The 21,610-nt window shown below is 37.9% G+C and overlaps 1 protein-coding gene across 3 annotated transcripts in view; it reads right to left on the bottom strand.

Annotated features, from left to right (window-relative positions):
• Positions 1-10,054: 10,054 nt before the first annotated feature.
• The window catches only part of hook3 (hook microtubule-tethering protein 3), a 28,087-nt gene continuing 16,531 nt past the window's right edge, over positions 10,055-21,610 (bottom strand). Inside the window, exons 14-25 of one of the 3 annotated variants that reach the window (XM_038733384.1) lie at positions 21,318-21,402; positions 21,160-21,229; positions 19,504-19,644; positions 19,018-19,105; positions 17,141-17,175; positions 16,879-16,961; positions 16,580-16,680; positions 16,384-16,488; positions 16,108-16,179; positions 15,085-15,221; positions 14,897-14,905; positions 10,055-13,548 (exon numbers count right to left, since the gene is read on the bottom strand). In XM_038733384.1, coding sequence (XP_038589312.1) covers positions 13,533-13,548; positions 14,897-14,905; positions 15,085-15,221; positions 16,108-16,179; positions 16,384-16,488; positions 16,580-16,680; positions 16,879-16,961; positions 17,141-17,175; positions 19,018-19,105; positions 19,504-19,644; positions 21,160-21,229; positions 21,318-21,402 — 942 coding nt within the window. In that variant the 3' untranslated portion in view covers positions 10,055-13,532. Of the gene's footprint in view, positions 13,549-14,896; positions 14,906-15,057; positions 15,222-16,107; positions 16,180-16,383; positions 16,489-16,579; positions 16,681-16,878; positions 16,962-17,140; positions 17,176-19,017; positions 19,106-19,503; positions 19,645-21,159; positions 21,230-21,317; positions 21,403-21,610 lie in introns of those variants that run through there. The other 2 variants (XM_038733385.1, XM_038733386.1) reach the window with 2 other exon arrangements.

Here is a 21,610-nt window from a genome sequence, read left to right as displayed (position 1 = left end):
CTGTCAAATGTACAATTTATCTTTATTATTTTGTTGTTCATGTTATGGCTAAAGTTATTGTTACTCTTATGTTATTGTTAATTGTGTAGTAGTATATCATTAGTAGTTATTACTCTTAGTAGTAGCTATCTTAGCAGACAGATGGCTTAGCTCTGCTTAGTTTAATGACTGGTATTAGGCTAACATGGCTCCATCTAGCCTGTCTGTTTTTGGTACAGACATAACAAACAAGAGTTAACATGTTAATTAGTGAGCTATAGGTGCTGCAGGATGTTTAAAAAAACAGGCTAGCTGCCTCCATAATTGTTCCAGGTAGTGTTTCCCGCTGCTCCCAGTCTTTATGCTAATTAAGCTAACCGTATGCTGCCTGGAGCTTCATGTTTAACGTATAACTTGTAGCAAATGACAGCGGTATTAATGTTCTCATCTAGACTAATTGTGTATTGCATTCAGCCATCTATAAAGACTGTTTTGTTTTTTACTTTATACATAGTGGCTTTAATATAAAAAGTGTTATTTGGGAATTTCAAAAACATATTTTATCTTTATCTGTTAATATTATAACTAATATTAGCTGCTATTTGTGATCTCTCGCGACAGTGACTGCATGACGGTTTCTGTGGACTTCATCGTCATATTGACTGCTTCATTGATACACATTAGAATTTCTTTTTTTTTAACTGCTGGACTTTGACTTTTACATACAAACAAACAGAATGATGAAAGTCCATTATTCGGTAGCTTCCTGCTGAAGGAAGTTTTGGTTACTTCTCACCACCAAAACAGTGACTCATACATTTTATTGTTACGTGCTACCTTGTCTGGAATGTGTTATAGACAAATCTTAATCTATGTAATCACAGTAAACAGTGACTCCCTTAAATTTCCTGTTTCCTGAAGAGACAGAGACATTGTGGTGGTTATAAAATGCTGATCGGGATTCCAGATCAGCATTTTGTAGTTATTTTAATCGTATCACTACTACAGCCATTTCAAACAGACTTATCTTTGTTGAAAGGAGATATGACCTTTGCAATGATGTCTTTTCTGGATTTTAGAAAAAAAATATATACAATGTATAATTATGTAAACTACATTGATTTTCTTTGTGTGAAATGATAATCTGACCTGAACATGTGAATGATCTAAATGGTGTTTTTGTGCCGCTTACAGTAAAGCCATCTATTATGATCTGTGACTTCCCAACACAAGCAAGCAAACCTTCCAGATAACTCAACGTCAGTATGTTTTACACACTGTCCTTCTAGTTTTAGCACGGATACAAACCACATGATTGCAGTTTTTGATATTCACAACACACTTAATTATCTGGTTCTTGTAAACATATATAGTTTCAGATTTCAAAAACAAACATGACATTAACACTGAATGACATAGAGCAGACTGCACGGTTAGTTGCAATGGAAGTGGTTGTGTGACTGAGCTGTTAGTCACGGCATCAAAGCAAAAATGGTGTTCATGGTAAAAAGCATTTACTGGAATCAAGGGTGTCCCGGCGGCTCTGTGGGCTGACACACATACCACGAATACTAGATCCAAAGGTCTGCTCCCTGCTCATGTCCTTAATTACTAGCCCCCCACCACCAATGTCCTGTTTCTTCTCTCTATTAGGAAACATATTTTGCAGATTTCATTGATTTGTAGCCAAGGACATTCCAAATAATAATAATAAGAAAATGTATATTTGGTATAATTTGTCAGAGATTGTGTTGTGATCTTGCAATTTCAGACTCAGCACAAATAATGACAAAGGCAGCTGGTCATTTGGTTGTTTTCAGTGAATAGGTCAAATAAAATTTTTGAAAAGTCATTTAGTCAAAGTTTTAAATGACAAAATATAATTGGGATGAATAATGTCTTTGTATACTGCCCATGCAGTGGGGATATGTACTGATCAAATGCTTGGCAGTTTAAGTCATTGTACTTCGGTGTAGTTGTTTTAAGTTTTTGTCTTTTTGTCATTTTTTTGGCAGTGTGTATTATTGTAACTACCGCCTCGGTGACTCAAATGATTCTCCCCATAGAGATCTGAGGATTGTTAATTTGCCTTATTTAGAAGAAAAACTGCATTCATTCAGCCTTATATTTTCAACATGAAGCCATAAAATAAAATCATCCCTTTTCTTCTTTTCATGGAAATTTCATCCCTATGTGGAGCAGATGGTCTCAATAAGAGGACAATGCCAAAAGCTTAATGCATAATGATTACAGCTCAATAAATCTGTGTACGTCGTTCAACATTGCAGATATATCAGTATCAGCATATATGCATATAATATAAGTAGGGAAATGTCACAGATATGTCTGAGGTAATTAGAAACAGCGTCTCCATAGTTTGAAGACCAGAGCATACTGAGCAGGATATTTTTACACAATAAAATATCCTGCTCAGTAGACAACTTTGGTCACAACTCTTCAATAACAACATTTAAAAACCTACATCTGCAAGCATATCATTATCAGACTTTTTGAACTAAAAATGAACTAAAATAATGATAATAGTATAATAATAATAACCATGATGCAAAAAAGTGGGATGCAGTGGGTAAATACAAGTGTTAAATGCAATAGGTATCTGTGTGTGTCCAAGAAAAAAAAGGTGTTTTGGAATGATCTTAATGATTATTGACCAAAAAAAAAAACAATGGCATTAAAAAGTTAAACGACTGACTTTTTTTTTTTTTTGTCGTTCGATAAATTCTATCCTGGTGCAAAATTGTAGAGGGGAAAGATGAACGATGTATGTTTTTTTAAATCAAATAGATTTATACCAAACTTTCATTGTTTGGGGTCTAAGGAGGTTAATCATCAATCAAACTGTCATCTCAGTTACTTTGCGTCTCACGACATTGTGTCGAGTATAAAAAGATTGCTTAGTATATTGTCATGTTTGGCATCAAATTACAAACAGACCAAAACAATGTTAAGTTTTGTTAATTTGATTTGCTGAAAACAAAAAACAGTTCATCTATCCCGTTGCTGTTGTCTCCATTTGAGGTCAAAAGCTGATTGTGAACTGTTTATTGCTCCCAGCCAGTGTTAGGTAAAGAGAAATAATAATTATCCTTCCTACTATTATCATTCCAACTCCACCCGCAACTTCCAGGACCTTCCGAGGAGACTCTCTCTCTCTCTCTCTGATGTGCAGTGTGCATGTGTATTCAGATCATTAGTTTTCATGGTGACATGCTTAAATTGCTGCGTCAGTTATCTGTCACTGTCAGAAGCTTCAAAGCGCTCAAAATCAACATTTCTTTCCACTTGACCATGACTCTGACCATTACTGCTGCATGCGTGTTTCCAAGCTTGTCCTGCTTTATTTTATTGATAATTTAACCAATAAACAATGTTAATTCTTCTTCTTCTTCTTCTCATTATTATTATTGGTCCACTGTACTAATACAGTGATTACAGAAGTGAACCAAATCAAGGGTGGTAGCTACAGGACCTGAACCATCATGCATGTATCATCTGTTCTGCATTAGTCATTAGACACTACAGATTGTTTGTTCAGGCTCAAAGCTGATTTTTCAAAATGAGCAGATACAGAGCTATATTTGAAATATATAAAACCTAGCTCATAGTAGCAGATATTGAGAAATTCATTAATGATTTAATTAAGGGATATTAAATTGTATTGGCTCTTTTACCTGCTTTGCTGTATGACCATGGAAACACCATAATTTATTTAAAGCTTACCTTTTTTTAAACACGAAATTAAACTCATCTGCCACTTTCTCAGTCTCTCAGTTCACAGTGACAGGAGTTATTAATCTCAAAATAAACAATTAGCTAAAAGATCAGTTTTTAATGGAGACACAAGTGTGCCTGTGGATTTGATGCGAAGTCTGTACTTTTAAAAATGGCGTTTTGGCTATATTGTCATAATTATCTTATGGGCAGAATTATGAAGGCATCACAAATTCCCACCTCTATGCATAAATCGTTCCCGAAATGAGTATTCCTTTAAGTTGTTGACCAAAACTTCACTAAGACACACAGTTTTCTAAATAGTAAACACTATAGAATGAACTTGCTAGTAGTTCAGTCAGCAGCCTCACACTTTGTGTGGGTGAAGAGACTTGGAAGCAACATAATGACTCACTCAGGCTGTCATTGGTCCATAAATCAGCTGCTGTTGAAGCTGTGAAGCCTCACAGAGTTTCTCTGTCTCATCTTCACACCCAACCTCTAATAGACATCCACAGTGAAAGGATGACATACCTCACTTCTGCACTCTTTTTCCATTAGGCTTGATCTCAGTCACACCAGAACATCACCGGAGGCAAAACCAGAATAAGTAGAAAGAGAGAGAGAGAGAGAGAGAGAGAGAGAGAGAGAGAGAGAGGATGAAGGGGTGTGAAGGAATGCAGCTGTTCAAACAGCTCTTTGATTTAGTGGTCACGGCACCCAGTGTGACTCACTCCGGCTCATACAGCGTGGAGATCACTCAGAAGTTCATCCCTCTGGTCCAGTGGTTTTCAGCTGTCTGCCAGCTTCTTCCTGCGTATACGTGTGTATGTGTGTGGTTGAAAGAGAGAGAGAGAGTTTAAATTTATCTGCTTCACCTGAACTTGATTATTTGTGCATTTGGTCAGCCAAATGCCCACATGCACTCTATTTATGAAGCTTGTTAAATACAGATTAACCACCTGGAAATATAGGTATGAAAAGGCAAATGTCAGCAAAAGAGATAATTGAATGATAGAAAACCTGGATGCCCAGAGAGACAGTGGGAAATGAATATTGAAGGATATGGCCGTTATTTCTGTTTTTGCTGTAGCCTTCAGCTTATAGTGTCACACATGCACACACAAACCCTAAAACCAAGTCAAAACTAATGGAATTTGTTTCTAATGGTAAAAAAGTGCATGGGCTTCAGTCAATGATAAAACACTTGCAATTAATGCCCCACACCTTTGGAACAACTTACACAAAATAAAATGAGCAAATACTGTATTGTTACTCATTATAAATTTGGTTTGAAGGCGCCCTGTGGGTTTTCTTGTAAACAAACCAAAACAAATGTTCTGTTTACATTCAGTGTTTCTCACTAAAATGCATTGTGTGTATCCTTGAGGCCTGACATAGAAGGTGAATGCTTTTAGATTCTTATAAAACATTTGCAAAGATGATCATTTTGAGAAATGCATTGTTAACTTCCACATTAAGCTACTAATTGTGCTCTTTTTCCTTGCACTTGCTGGATCATTGTAATTGTTCCTTGGTGCACTACCACCACCTGTAGGTCAGTGGAGAATTGTGAAACAACTGAATGTCTATCCTGTCTATGATTCCTCCATAGCATTGCAAGTGTTCATAACATCCAGAGGGTACCTTTTTTATTAAACTAATAAGTTATTGTTGTAAAGTCCTTTACAGTAAAGTCCATTGCAGTCCGTTGGTGTTTTGGTTTCAATTGGATGGTGTCAAGTACCTGTCGACTGTTGAATTTACCACCATATTTTATCACAGGGTGTGCATAAATCTTATTGCTAGATTTCATTGTTGCGTCTGCTCATGAGCAAGCAGTAGGCCTACATATGTTTTGACAAAAATGTGTGCTATTTTACAATATGATTGGCATGTTGCTGTTTTGTACTGTATTTTAATAGCTGTGTATTAATGTCAGTTTTACTATCTAGGTGCTTTAAAACTGTCGAAACTGGGAAAAATGTCTGCAGTCACTACATGCTGTTACTCTACCCCTTATGTTTCAATCTTTTTCTGTCTTCTGATAGGCAAGACATTTGACTGTGCTTCATGAACCCATTCAGAAGTCACTTGCCTTTTAATGAGCCATCACACCAATGAACTTGTAGTCCAATAAAACTGTAAATATTCATAACTTCCATGCTACATGGCCAGCCTTTCCAAACAGACTGATACAAATCCATTCATAACTTGAGATAAAAACTTTCTCATGTATGTTGGCTGAGGGTTATATGTTAATTGTAGCTATCAAACCACCTTGGTACATAATAGCCTGTTGGACCTAAAATAAGTAGTCTAAATGAATCTGTGGGTTTTCTTCTGGGTACTCCAACTTCCTCCCACAGTCCAAACACATGCATCTTGGGTTAATTGATGACTCTAAAATTGCCCATAGGTGTGACTATGAGGGGGAATGGTTGTTTGAGTCAGACCTGTGATTGACTGGCCTGTCCATGGCGTGTACCTTGCCTCTCACCCTGTGTCAGCCGGGATCTGCTCCGGGCCCCTGTGACCCTCTAAGGATAAGCAGTAGGCCCATAGATAATGGATGCAAGTTAAAAGTCAAAATAAAAGACAAAATGAAAAAAAAGTGGTTTATGATGAACTATGGTCTCTGTCTAGAGGACAGTTGGGTCAAAAGGGAAAAAGATTGATTTGATGTGAGGCTAAACAATTAAGCAAAACAATGAACCCAGAACTTGTGGAAAAAGAAAACACTCCTGTTTAATGTTATCATCTTAGGTCAATCATTCTGATGGGAATGTATCAGTATATCAGAGTGGATTTAACATAACATGAGCCTAAGAATCTGACTGAGAATGTCTGGCTTGATGAAGGAAAGAAAATCAGATCTGTTCTTCTAGTGACCTCGGTAACCTATTGCTCAATGAGAGGCGTTTTAACAGCCAAACAACCCTGAGAGGGCAGGCTGGCAGGAATAAATACGTTTTTATGCAAAATGAAAGAGATTTGTGTCTCAAAAAAACATCACATCCTTGCTTGGCCTGCAGGCTGGTCTTTTATAAACCACGGTCTCCCGTACACAGCGGCTGTCAGTCAAACTGCTCGCCTCAAACTCTGCTCGGATCTGCACAGGGGTCAATACAATCTAAAGAGCCACTCTGCCTTCCTTTTACTCTCTGACTGTGTCAACAGGCTGAGCATGAGGTTTCAGTTTCCCCAGTGCACTTCTCACCTGTGTCTCATTGAAGTCATGCCAAAAACGATCATGTAAAAGTGGGAGAGGTCGCCGTGTTGGCTGACGGTGAAAGTGCTCTGTGTGTGTGTGTGTGTCCATGCTTTTTGTGTGCACGTGTGTGTTAAAATCTCAGGTCAGGTATCCGCCCAGGCTCCGATCCAAAGCGCTCAAACACCACCTGATCTGTGTGTGTCTGATTGTGTGTGCGTTGGAGTGTGTGGATCAATGAGAGCCTTGTATTATCAGGCCTCCACCCCACCCCCCACCCCCCCCACCAGTCTGATTGAAATGTAAATTTAAAGTGTCATAAAGCCCATATTGTCAGCCAAACGCTAAGTTATGAAGAAATAATAACAGGCTCTTTCATTAGGGAAATGACAACTCTCGTTTGCTCTGATTTTCCTCCCAATGGAATGATTCCATAATTACTTCAATATTGAGAAACAGAGAGTTGAAAAAAGAAAAGAAAACATATGGGATCAATGACAATATTTTCTTTGGATATTAAAACCAATGTTCTTACTCTGACAGCATTTGCTGGTAAGTGAGAAATAATGTCCTGTAAAATGGTTGTACTGTACAATATTTGCACCTACAGTATTGCCATTTAGCTGACATAGTCTCCAAGCATTAAAGGTGTCAAACTTTTCTTATATTTTCAAATGAAAGTAAACTTGCTCATGCAATTCTTACAGTGTATCCCAAAGATAAATTACATTTTAATTTAATTTATTTGGTTATTTGACAAGGACAGTACTTTAATTAACAGCGATGCAACTGTAAATGAGCCAGAGTTAGCTCAACAGGCTAATTTTCATCTGTTGACCCTGCCCAGTTATTTAAAAAGGCAACCTAAAATAAAGATTTAAAATTAAATAAAATGACTTACTACAGTCACGTCAAAGTGATTTTTACAGAATAATAGTCAGATGGGTACAATGCAAACAATAAGTAACAAACACAACGTGCTAGATAAAGCCACAGCAAGAAGTTTCAAAGCTGAGTGATTGTCTAACAAATCTAAAGTAACTTAAAGTAAATCGAACTCTTCTGCATATACTTTTTACATTATTTGTATCAATCCGGACACCCAGAAACTTGTATTCAGACACAACTTGCAATTTTGCCCTGATATCATTATGTCTGGGTCTGGAGTGTTACATGGTCTCTTTGAAAAAAATGTGCCAACAGTTTTACATACATTTAACATAAGACATGATTTGTCAAGCCATTTTATGATATGCTTCATTGCACTGGTATGTTTTGAAGCAAGTTGCTGCTTTGTGTAGCTGTGTACATAAATCACTACATCATCAGCATATGACTATAATAACATGAAAATAAGAGAGAATGTCTAACCATAATGGAATGATAATGAATCAGACATCATGTTGTTTCAAACAACAGTAGAATTAGGGCTTTTGTCTGGACCACACCAGTGGAACTGTGTCAGTGCTTCATCCTATTCATAATGTTCCTGACTCACTGTCTGCCTTTTACTTTCTCTCTGACTATTCCTGACCTTATTCCTGAAATCCTGATGATGAATGGAGCAACTGGAACTAGAACATATAGTAAATTACCAGTGAAGATGTGAGGTGGGAGTTTGTAATTTCGAGGTTATATGGACACTTAACAATCTGTAGATGTTCTTTGTAACTATAATACACATTCACTTCGAGTCTATATTCATACTCATATACTCACTTTCATATCATGCCAATGACCTGAACTATTTATCACCTGAAAAATGTCAAGACTTTTTCTGCATTATGGACAAGATCGTTTGAAGGATATTTTCAAGACACAGAAAAACAACCTGAATCACCTCTCCCATCATCTGCCTTCCATGCTTCCTGTGTGCATTCTACTTTTGGGGATGATATTTAGGGTATATATGCTTTTACTTCTTATTATTTAAAATCTAAATTTCAATTTAAACTGCTCAGTTGGGTGAAAGTTAACTGGGGAGTCTCTTGCTGTAAGTAAAATTAAATTACTCAAGTGACCCCTTTTTTTTTTGGTGTTTGCGTATAGCCATTGACTTTGTAAATCAAAAACAAACAAAGTGGCCCACACCCTGCCACACAAAACTTTCAGCCGTTCCAGCTATTATTTGTGTATCAGGTATAGTGGTTAAGTGACCTGCCCACGGACACAAAAACCATGGGCGACTGTGCTTTTTCAGAAGTAGCCCCTGTGGATTGAGATACCTCCACAGGTCAAAATGCTCCCCACCCTCAAAACTTTTAAAACTTGTCTGAAAACTCACTTTATTCCCTAAATTTTAAACAAGTACTAGAACTGAGTGGTCTTCTGTTGTGTTTGAATCGGTTTGAATTGACCCTTCGCTAAGCCACGCCCCGAATACGCAGCTGGCCAATCACAGCGCAGTATAGGACTCGCTCTAACCAGAGAGTCGCGTCAGCGGGGGTCCAAAACGCTACATCGTCACGTGGTTCATGGAGACCGCAGATAGTTCCCGGAAGTCCTGGGCGGGCAATTCAAAATGAGCGAGAGAAACGACAAAATGGCGTTTTTTTAAAAAGCTATTTCTGGTCATTTATACAATAAATGCGTATTATATTTGTACAGCATACTGACACGTGTATGTAGTTACATTACTATTTTTTAAAAAGGAGGGCATATTTTTGACAATAACAACTACAATCACCTACCTTGTGGATATTTTTTGGCCAACCTTACATTGGAAAGTGTGTTCCTCTTGAAAACACGTTTAAAATTCACTTTTTCAGATTTACTTTTCTAACATACCTTTTAGTAATCCCATGGTACCAGAGTTAATTGATCTTAATGACTAATGTAATCTTTATGACTGAATTGGATGCTGTGTTGTTGTTCGTTCTATATCATGGTATTCATCATTGTGTTGGATTTCTCCAGAATTGCTTACTCCACCTTTAATGTATGGATGGATCGTCACAGCTGCATTTTCACTGACAATAACTTCTTGCTGCCCCCTGAAAATGCTGTGAGAGAAGTGAAAGTAGATCAAAACAAACTGTTTCCTATCCATGTTGCCAGCAGGCTGCCATCTTTGTTTTAGTTCAGAAAGTGGCGCAACTATGAAATCAGACACAAGAAGCAACTCAAGATGTGTACGGTATCTGATAGCATGAGAATATTTTTATTGGTCATGTTATGTAAAAATTTAAAAACAGAGAAGCAGCCTGTTTTATACAAGCTTTATTTACAATGTCATGTCCAAGTTTTGCAGTGTAGGAAGCACATCTTAATCAATAGGTCCTCACTGGATAGATGCTATATGAAATCCATCTAAGTAGACATGAGTTTTATTTTCTCATTCTCAAATGGCCAGAAAACTCCACTACCATGGTCACATGAAGTATGTACATAGTGTGTTTGCATATAAGCAATATAAAACTTGGCAAATGGAAGGTTATTTGCTACTTCAACATGTAAAGAAATGCCAATGAGTAAAAAAATACAGCAAACACTGCACACGTAGTGACCAGTTAACAGCCTCATGTTGTTTGTTTCATCTCGGTTACACTTTTGACTGACCCACAGTGCAATTAGCAGTCAAGTAACACTAGGGAACACGGGGTACTCAGTTTAGCTTAGGCATGTAAGTAATACTTTACATTATGTTTTGTAAAGATTTCTGCAATCACCATACAGTATTTTGTTCTCAAACACAAATATTAAGGAAACATTTTGGGTTATAGCTTGAACAGTACATCAAGAAGTCACCTTTCCGTCTTTATTGAGACGAAATTAGCATTAATAAAAGGTCAATGTGGTTGAAAATGGCCCAAACAAGCTGGCTTCTGACATGAGTCTCTCTGGTTCTATTACTGTAACTCCCTTGGGATAATATTTCCCCCAGTGTCTCATTATATGCCCATAATAATAAGTATATACACAAACACATATAAACAACAAAATACAGTGGCTGTCTTGATGGGGGGTAAAAGGGGATAACATAATCTTGCTTTCTCTTAGGGTGATACCAAATAACAAAGAAATGTTTCACCAACATCCCTGATATAACTTTAAACAGGTCAACCACAATGTGGATGTGTTCAATTATATACAGATTTATTACCAAACCAAATGGGGATGGACGGTTAAAAGAGTTGTGTGTAATATAACTTACAGCTCAAACTGTGGATATTCACGGCATGTGGTTTACAAAACACGGATTTGGTCGGAGACAAGTAGAGAACTGGAGAAAACATGTCACCTCTTTTCTTTGCGAAGGAATTTATACTGTAAATGTAATTTCACTGCTCACTTCTAGATGCCCAATGTATGATCTGATTGGTCCTTGTTTAGTCAAGATACGTTAACCAAACATCTGAGCTAACTTAATTTTAATGCAATTACACATGCATACAGCTAATGAGCCTTTTCCACAAACATGGCCCTGGTCTTTGTTGCCGTAGCTAAAACACTGGAAAATATGATCATCTGTAGGGTCACAGTAAATTCACCAACAACTCAGTGAATTAAAAGTGTAAAATGTGCTTTTTGTTAATGAGAAAACATTCAGTTTCAAACATGACAAGTTTCCTAGCACATTTCAGAGAAAGTCCTCTTCCTGAAAAGACTGGAGGTAAATGCAGCCTTGCACTATTTTCTCCGTTTTACACTGATCAGTGTCGACACAGTTAATATAATAACCTCTGTCATTTTCATTAGATAAACACTGTATCAAACCATCTCCTCCTTTTGTTGCATAAGACGAGTATGTAACAGTATGTTGATGTCATATGGAAATTTCACATCCATTGTAACAGTATAAGTGGTGATATGATAATACTACTAATATTTAAAAAATTTAACAGCTGTACAAGCGGCAAAAGAATAAATAAGCCATTAAGATAAAAATGCACTGCATGAATTAACATGAAGCTTACACAATATAACAATCATGGGTAAAATAGGTTAAAAGCAGAAGAAAAGCCCTCATTAAGCCAACTTAAACTAAACAGTTGTTTTGTCAAGAAATTTATCACGTGGATGAGATTAAAGTTCATCTCAGACTTTTTTTCCTCTCTTTTCAAATAACACAATAAAACTGGTCTTAAAAGGCGGCATTGCCTTGCTGCCTTACATCCTAAAAAGACCAGCCAGTCTTGTTTTTGTTTTTAAATCTCACATTTTAAACAAAGGCACTAAACTGGAGGATTCAACCATCTCTCGTTTAAAATAATACATGCACTTATGCCTATAATATGCATTTATCCTTAGGTCCTTAACTTCCAGTCTTCTTCACACTTTGACATCATTTTAATAAGCACTGGAAATAAAACTTTAGGACATTAATTAAAAAAAGGCTACCTTTTATTTTAACCAAATGAATGTACTGTACATTAGCCTACAAGAGCTAATGCACAGTTTCATATCACTATTAATATTTTTTCAGGCAATTAATCAAATTAGCCTTCACATTTGCTGGTGAAATGTATTAAATGTGTGAAAAAAATGCACTATGAGTGGAGCTTCTTGCTTTGGGCTCAATTAGACCGGGTTATTCTTACTTAGATAAATAACAAAGTGGTCAACTACAATTTAGCCAAAATCAGAAACGCTATATACAATAAATGTGAACTGAATGTGCATTTTATCGAGACGCTCGATAAAGTAAAATTGCATGTAGGCTTAATGAGGCTTTTATCCTGTATAAAAGTATATCAGAAACAATGTTATTCATTTTAAAACAGTTATTTTGCATCCTATGCTGCTACTGCAAACTGTCCAAAAGCCTACAGGGCAACACGGTAATGTCCCATAAGCTCTCCTTCAGTTCAAAACTTGTTGTACTCACTAATACTTGAGGTAAAGCCACTTCTAAAATGCCATCTAGTAACATGTCGAGAAGAGGCTGGGCAGAACCGGTACACACTCAGAAGTTTAAAGCGGGAGCGGACTCCTATATCTTGTTATGCAGACTGATTTGCACCTCTCAAATATTTCTCTCACATGACTTGATTTCAACTTTCCTCAAACCAAGCAAATAAAAAAAACAGATATGTGAAAATATGTCATTGAGGTATCCTGAAGCAGCCAGCCAATGTCAAGTTACACACAAGCACTACAGAAAAGGCCTATTAATGGATCAACTATTTGATTGACAGACTATGCTGCGATATTCTGCCCCTGTCCGAGGTGTTTGTGACATAGGTTGAATTGTAATAGACTTGATGCGGTGGTGGAAAGCACAAGCAGGTATGTCCAGGGAGAGTGAGGGCTGGGGGGAGTAGAGATGGAGAGAAGGGCAGGAGAATGGAGAGGAGAACAAAGAGCAGGAGAACACGAGGAATAAGGAGGTGAGAGGGTGGAAAGGGTTTTAATTGGGGGAATGAAGGTGAGGGTTTCTGACCCCATCCCTCATCAGGCTTGTCTGGAGGTAACAATGCATGACACTGCAGAAGGTTGTTAGTGCTCATGCTGGTGCTGGTGCTGGTGCTGTGCTGGGTTATTTGCAGGCTTGAGTCAATGTAAAGTCATGCAAACAGTAGGCAGGCAGGTAGTTCATGCATCGCGTGCCCCAGCCTAGCCCAGGGGAGCCAGCTTAGGCCAAAGACAGGCCAGTTCATTGGCGAGCCAGTCATGCAGTGACATTGCTGTTGAGGGAGGAGAAAGAGAGATAACGGTCAGACGGCGGGGTCTGTAAGCCTGACAGTCTTGCCTCATTCTAAACACACACACACAGGAAATGAACGGGGTTCATTTCAAGGCTTCTAAAAAGGTCCATCATGTTAATAAGAGATCATTCACGATGTACCTTAAAAACAATGACAATGTAAACAAAATGGAAGAAAAGATGGGTTAAAGACAGGATAGGAACAACTGCAACAAGCATATCTATTCAAGATTCCTATATAAAGTGACGTAGGCAATATTGTGTAGTGCTTTTTTACACACCTTGAAAAACCTTTTTACTAGGAGAGCAATTAATAGATTCTTAAATGATACGAAAAGTAAGTCGCCTTATTGGTTTTAAGGGTGAGCTACAAACCAAATCCCTTTTCAACGAAACTAAAACTCAGCAACAGTCTCACGACTAGATTTTCCTTAAACCCATTTCTTTCTGTGTCGTGTGAGGAGGATAATATTGACCAAATACTGTGGTACATACATTTAAATTCAATACTATGGCACATCAGGCGTTGTCTGACACTACCTGGAAAATGCTGGTAGGGCTAACACCATGTGAACTGATGCCTTTCCCTGTTTCCTTAAGAAAGATAATGAAAACCAGTCTACACAATTATGTTGCACATTGATCTCTGCCACAATCTATCTTGCCATGGACTGCAACGTCTGAAACAACTTCCACAGCTGAAGCAGTTACTTTGTCTTTTTTCCCCTCAGGGGAAGTTGCCATTCACAATAATTGCTGCACTGTTACCAGGTAACAGTTACCTGTTTTTTTATCTCAAATCATGAAGTCCTATGACAGATTATTCAGACCATTTAAGCAAGCAAATGGAACATTTACATGTGATGACTATACATCTTACTATGACTCACTGTATTTGTTGCTCAACATAATACAAGACAGAAGAGCAACTTATCTCCATTTAAAAAATACAAACACTGGCACATGTAAATGAAAACTGTTGTTACCTGCTTAAAGCTACATCATAAGAGTTAAAACGGACAACTCCAGTCAAAAACCAGGAGGAACCTCAAATGCTATCACAGGTAGAGATGTGCATAAATACTGCATGAACAGGCAGAGCGGTTCTTCTAAACATAAATTATAGTAACGTGTCAAGAGGATGTGGTTCTTCTCTGCCTTGGCGTCCAGATTACCTGGCCTGGCAAAAGTTAGTCAGACCCTATCAAATATGCTGGGGTGTGAAAAGGGTAGAAGCCTGGCATCCCAGGAGTCAGGAAAAAATATGCTTAGTCATGGGGGGGGGGGGGGGGGGGGGGGATTTGGGCAGCCTTGTCTGGCATCTCTACCTCATGGATCTGATCAAGAAGAAAAAAAAGAAAATCAATAGGCAGAATGCACGGAAACAAGAATGTCCATTAGAAATGAATGGAAATAGTGTGCCTCAAAAAAGGCACATCTACTGTATGTAAGTTCAGGAGATTTGTAAGGTAGTTTGTCGCAGTATTTATTTTTTTTCTGCCTTGTTGCCATCTACCTTGCGGTAGCTGGCTGGACGTGGCCTGGATAGGAGCGGCGTGTGCTGGTGGCTTGTCTCTGCCGGGCCAGGAAGGACTGACCCGAGCCGGTGTTGGCAAGTCTGTCTTCAGCCGCCCTCTTCTGCATAGACATACCCTGGGGAAAAAATACAGAGGAAGTCTTATTTAAGTTCTTAATGGTCACTATCAGTCTAACAAGACAGTAAGTAGATGGAGACACAGTATTAGCCAGAGCTTAATCAGAAACACTAAACTGTTGTAACACAAAGAATATGAGAGTCACTGGAGAATAAGCTACTAATCAGCCCACTAATGTTGATGCATGAGAAAGCAAATGAGCTCAAACACAATATTAGTACCAATTTAACAACTCATGAGCATCAACTTTAGCTACTGATCAAATGTGTTCAAGAGCAAAAGTTATTTATATTGTAGAAAAGTATATGCTGCCCTCTAGTGGTTAAAATGCATTCATGCGCGACTTGTGAATGATTACATCTTGTGAAATACTGGGACCTAAAAGACGTGTTGAAACTTAATGTCAATTTTAAAAAAGTGTAAAGATTTAGACATAAAAACATGTGGCATACCATGTTTAACAAAAAGTATAATGTTCAGTCTATTAAAGAAAGAACTGAACAGTATCAGGTCAATTGTTTTAAATAATTTTTGGGTAAATCTGTTTTTCAGTGCTTTAAAAGGTTCAATGTTTTACTGCTGGTGACTTAAATGTCTTGTTTTATCCAACAACACCCCAAAAATATCCAATTCTCTATAATGCAAGTCTGAAATTCTCACATTTGAGAAGCAGGAACCATTAAATGTTTGACATTTGTTGCGAACAAAAAATAGTTGACAATTTTCTTTTAATGGACTTTTTGTTGCAGTTCCATATTACTTGTGACTTGTGGATCATTACTCGTCATACCCCAGCTGTACAACATTAGTGTGTGCCACATTTAAATAAGAACAACTGGGGGCTGAGTGGTGTCACAGTTTCAGGATGTGTAGGTCCTTCTTACCATATTGTACCAGGCTGACACAATCAGTTTCTCCTCGTAATCTCTCTGTCCTTTTGTCTTGTCCATCTCTTTCTGTTTTGGGGAAACATAAAGCCACAAAAAAAAAATTAAGCAACACAAGTACCTCTGAAGCTACAATACATTGCTGTCTATTGCCATTTTAACACCCTTTAACAGGCTTCCTTCTCCAGTCAGTGGTTATCTATAAAGGTCACTTGTAAAGCCATTGATCTACTTCTCTTGCCAGAACATCTAACTCTTCGAACGCTTGATTACCTCTAATGAGTGCAACATCCTCTCCTTCTCCTGCAGCTGGTTCTTCAGGGCCTGGACCTCTGGACCTGAACCCTGGTTCTGCTTGGGGTCCAGCGTCCGGATTACCTGGAGAGGACACATTCAGTAACATCACACACATTTTCTTGTAGATCCACACCTACAGCGAATGTTCACCTGTTGTTAAAAATATACTCACACTCTTGGCCTTTTCCAGGTATTTCTTATATCTCTCCTCCATCTGTTTCATTTCTTCGTCTTTCTTCTTCAAGGCCTCTTCCAGCTCGTCCACACGTTGGGCTGAGAGGGAATAACTTAAATGTTAGAGGGTTTTTTTAAGCTTAGTTTAGTTTTTCTTTGCTATGAGAATGCATTGAGCAGCACAATTCAGTGTTTTGGTGTCATAATGTGGTACCACATCACCGGTTAAATAATTTAAAATGTAATTTAATGTAAGAGTGGGTGGGGGTCAACAGGCTTCAACAGGCCCAAACTCACAGCTGGCGTTGTATTTAGGCTCCATTTCGTCAATAAAGGAGTTCTTCTTCAGTAACTCGTTGTTCAACTCTCGTAGTTTCTCCCTGATGAAGAGTACAAAGCGCCAACATCACAAATGTTTTTTGGGGGGGATGGTTGAGGTTAATATGTCATGCTGAGCATTCATGTACTGAATGAAGACATTTTGAATCCTTTCAAATGAAGTTTTATGTTGTCCTGACACAGCAGAACATATATCTGTGTCTGTAAGACGATAACTTACATGTGCTCCTCATATTTCTTCTTCAGAATGGAAGACTGAAATAAGACAAATAAAGGATAGGTTTTATAACATTATAACCTGTACAGCCTACAGATACAAGTTCTATCTTCAAAAAAACTACAGACATTCAAAGAGACACTGCAAATGGACAAATGCAGAAGTTCACACAAGTCTTCTTAATCTTTCTACCTGAAGCCACATTTGTGTGCCATGCTAGCTCTCAAAATTCTCCACACATTACAAAAAAACAAAATATGGCTTTCGGCACAGTGCCACAATATAACAAATCCCGCACATTTCCCTTCTGATCCAAGAGTAGGGATTGTAGAACAGATAAGGATATATAATGGTATTATACTATATTAAAATACCTGGAATGATTGTTAATGACTCGGCCAACAGAGACGCAATGCATTCATCAAAGCAAATCTTTGTGTGGGTGATAACGGATTTTTCAGATATATTTACAATGAGAGGAGAATTTGTATGTTTTTGGATCCTGCATCAATTGGCAGTCCCACTATCCCATGTGGTGTCTGAGGTGGTGTGTAGCCAAAATCATGTGAAAGCAGAAATCTACAGAGTATCTCTCTAAACTAGAAATCAAACAGCATCAAGGACCAAGGGAAGTAGGATTTCTACAGGGAGGAAACAGCTACATGTAGAAGATGCCTAAGATGCTACTAGAAGAGACAAGAAGAATTTGGACAGCTAGCTAGGAAGAAAGTAACTCGAACTGTGTGTAGCAACTCAGGGTAACAAATGCATGAAAGTCTCAATAAAAGGTTAAAATACAGTGATTACTGAGGCAATTCTGGCCAAGTTGTAATTCTATTTGCAAAGAAGCCATGTTTATATTATATAAACACAACATTAGCGTAACATTATGCAAAGTGAGTTAGTGATTTATTACATTCTGAGTTGTTACAGGTTTGTTTCAGGAAGTCAGAAAACTAAGCAAACACCTTGAAAGTATAAAGTCTAAAAGAGAGAATTTGTCATGATTCACGTTTTATACTTACTATAGTCTGACAGTGGGAGCATTATTTGAAAAGAAAATGTACAAGTATTTTACTGACTGGAAAGAATCCCGCACCTGCCAAATATGCACTGTTATGTACATCTGTCGAGGTGCTTTTCTCATCTTTGCACCTGACGTTTGACACACCAGCTCCGTGACTCCATGACTGAAATCGTACTGATCATTTTGCTTAATTAAAATGTACAATCTCTGCTTATTGTGTACTTGACAGTGTTAAACACGCACGCAAGCTCTCTCTCACACATAAACATTATTGGGAGATGCTCCAAACCTCATCTTCCTAAATACCTGTTGTCCCCTACTAGGAACTATTTTTCCAAGGAACAGAAAAGAAAGCGATGAAAATGTCCCCTTTTGTGTTTAAGTTAAATATGCTAATACAAACAAGGAGTAATTTTTGTTGCTGATTTTATGATGGTCTGAAATCCCATTTAATTCCATGCTAGCAGGGCTAACTATGGCTACAACATACAAACAATACAAAAGTGCACACACAAACAGAAAAACAAGATTATGGATACAATAGAGTTTTAGAAATGGTTCTTGTTAAGGATAGGTTAGTTACAACAAACTGTTTCCTATGCACGGGGTCAATCATGCACACACACATAAACAAACGTGATGGCATGTAGAGCTGTTAACTCATTTTGCCTTTTCACGTTCGCTACTTTTTTAAAAGAAAGTATCAAAACCTTACACCAGCACAGTACTGCAGTCTTGTAGAGCCTCTTTATTCGCTGACTGTGGTATGATGGGAATTTGCCAACATTTCAACTGGTAGAGTAGTTAGTTACACACACACACACACACACACAGAGAACATTTCATTACTTACATCATCTGCTTTGGAACCCTGTTCTTGAAGAGACTTCTGCAGCTCCTCTACCTGACTCTGTTCCTCCATCAGGCGCTGATTGATTAACCTAGAATAAAAAATAAAAAAAAAAGATCTGTTTGACAGCATAGTTTGAAACACCAATGAGCAAACTGCAAGTTATACAGTGGTAGATAAAACAAAGAGACTGGTCACTGACAGAAATTCCACTACAGACAAAGAAATTCTTTATGGGGAAACAATCGATCCACGTTCCAACACGGGGAAGTACAGTCTGCCCAGGCTCTCAAAACGACATGAACAGACCAAATGAGAGTCCAGGGAGTATAATATTCTCTTTGTTCTATTTTCATTACATTTCAATAAGATACTGAGCACAAATAAGAAAATGTAATAGTTTTTCTGAGGGAAATGCAATAAACAATTCAGCCTCAAGTTTGTTTGCCTTATCTGCTAATGCTGCATGTTTCTGTGTTCTTTGCTGACCTGTTCTCTGTCTCCAGTTCATTCTTTCTTCTGTTAGCATCCTCCAGTAGACTCTGCAACAGTGCGATCTTCTCATTGTCCGACCCCTCCTGGGCCAGCTTCAGCATCTTGTTCTCGTGCTGAAGACGAATCAGGTGCTCTCTGTAAAAGCACAGACAGAAGCAAGCGTTAATTTCAAATAACACTGATCACATATAGGTACCAATATTGGTTGCTATATACCTGAATGCACCAACCCCTTAAAATATTTACCTCAAAATCTAATTCTAAAATGACCTGTGACAGTGTTGTTTTCTCCTCCATGTTCAATCAGTTGAATTAGTGTGGAAACATATGCACCCACTTTTACCCATTTATTAATCTTCATTGCATCATAAAATAAGAAAAATACACACAAAACAGAGCACTGTGCACATGTCAGTTTTTACCATTTGATACTCAGGCAGCCTGGGAGTTAATCAGTCTTTGTCCCGTGGATTAGATAACTTGTCTATTTGAGATACATCTCCCCTTTCAATCCATCTGCTGAACAGATAAGATTGGATCTGTTGTCTCAGTGTTGAGCACTGTCTGTCTTTCTTGGGTCCTGTTATTTTCAGGGTATGGCTGCTGACTCCTTTCCAACCAGAGAACTGACAAGGCTAAATGTTTCCAGTTGAACTCACAACTGCTGGCTGGCAAAGGTTAGAAGAGGGAAGGCAAAGGAAGACTTGAGAAGAGGTTTCAATATAGCTTAGAGGGTAAAATATATATATAAAAAAAATATATTAATTATTAATCAACATTAAAGGATTTCTTCTGGAGTTTTGATTCCTGCTCTGCAGCAGACTGAGAGAATAACTATATTTCCAGCTGTTGTTCTGGCATTTTGACAATTTAGAGGATATCAATTCAACATGCAGCAAAGGCACTTTTTCACTCACATGAATGAGCATGAATCACCAAGACAACTTTCTATCAATTTTGCAATTCACACACACTATTTAAATATCTCTCATCAAACATTGCTATTGCAACATCTTACTTCCATCTTCAAAAGCTTTCACAATATGACATCAGCTCAGGGCACAATAGCTTTTGATTACTCTACCTCTAGAGGTTTAGTGAATAGCCTGGACTGGGTTTAGGATTTTTAAGGCAAATCTACTTATTTCTTGTTTTACAAGTGTTAAAAAAAACCCAGGCACAGTATGCTGCCTGCAGAAAACCCCAGCCCTCTTGAAAAGCAGCAGTCAGCTGATGTAACTCGCACACAACTATTATATAACTCACTAAAGAGACTGCTCTTTTTTTTAAGGCTAAACTTGTCTATCAGCAGAGAGAGCAAGTAGAACAGGCTACAAACACCATCTGGCTACAAAGTGAACACAAACACCAGAGACAAACTGTACACACACACACACACACACACGCAAAAACGAACCTTTCTCTCGACTGACGTGTGTTTAAGCTTGCAAGTAGCAACAAAAGAGGCCATAAATGTTTGAAATAAATGTCTTTTTTATGACAATATCCAGTATTTCTTAAACGGAAAATACACATGTGACATGTGACCCTCTCTAAAGCATGATAATTACATTAAATTACCTTATTATCCTACTGATTATAAATATGTGACATGATCTTATATATAAACATGGGGTTCAAAAGTCATACCGAATCTCTGGGGTGGTGATCTCAGCAGCCAGTGAATCGGAACCGTCATTGCTAGCCATTGGGAACAAACCTGATACAAATTGATAGTACCGTTAATACAGAGGAAGCACAACTATTCAGGCTCAACCAAGCAGATTTCATTAATTAATTAATTTTACCCGATGTAAGCTGTCCCTCCTGGGCTTGGACACAATGTAGTTCCTCAATAGTCTCTTTCAGAGAGTCTCTCTCTGTCCGCATACGCTACAGAGGGAGAGGAAAACTTGTGAGAAACAGTATGACAGAGAGAAATAATGCAAGGTCTGGAGTGAAAATCCCCAATGTCCCAACAAATTCACCTGTCAATCAAGTATCCACTAACTTTTAAAACTGCTGCACTTCAAAGAAACTTGCAGGCTTTGGTCTTGTGTTTTTCTTACTTGTTGAAAAAAATTCTAAATTACAAAGTTAG

The sequence above is a fragment of the Micropterus salmoides genome, unplaced genomic scaffold (genome assembly GCF_014851395.1).
Source record: "Micropterus salmoides isolate LMB-PRFRI ecotype aquatic unplaced genomic scaffold, ASM1485139v1 Ms_hic_scaffold_20, whole genome shotgun sequence".
In the NCBI taxonomy this organism is placed as follows: Eukaryota; Metazoa; Chordata; class Actinopteri; order Centrarchiformes; family Centrarchidae; genus Micropterus; species Micropterus salmoides.
The sequence above is the reverse complement of the archived record's forward strand: the minus strand, read 5'-3'. Positions and strand labels throughout refer to the sequence as shown.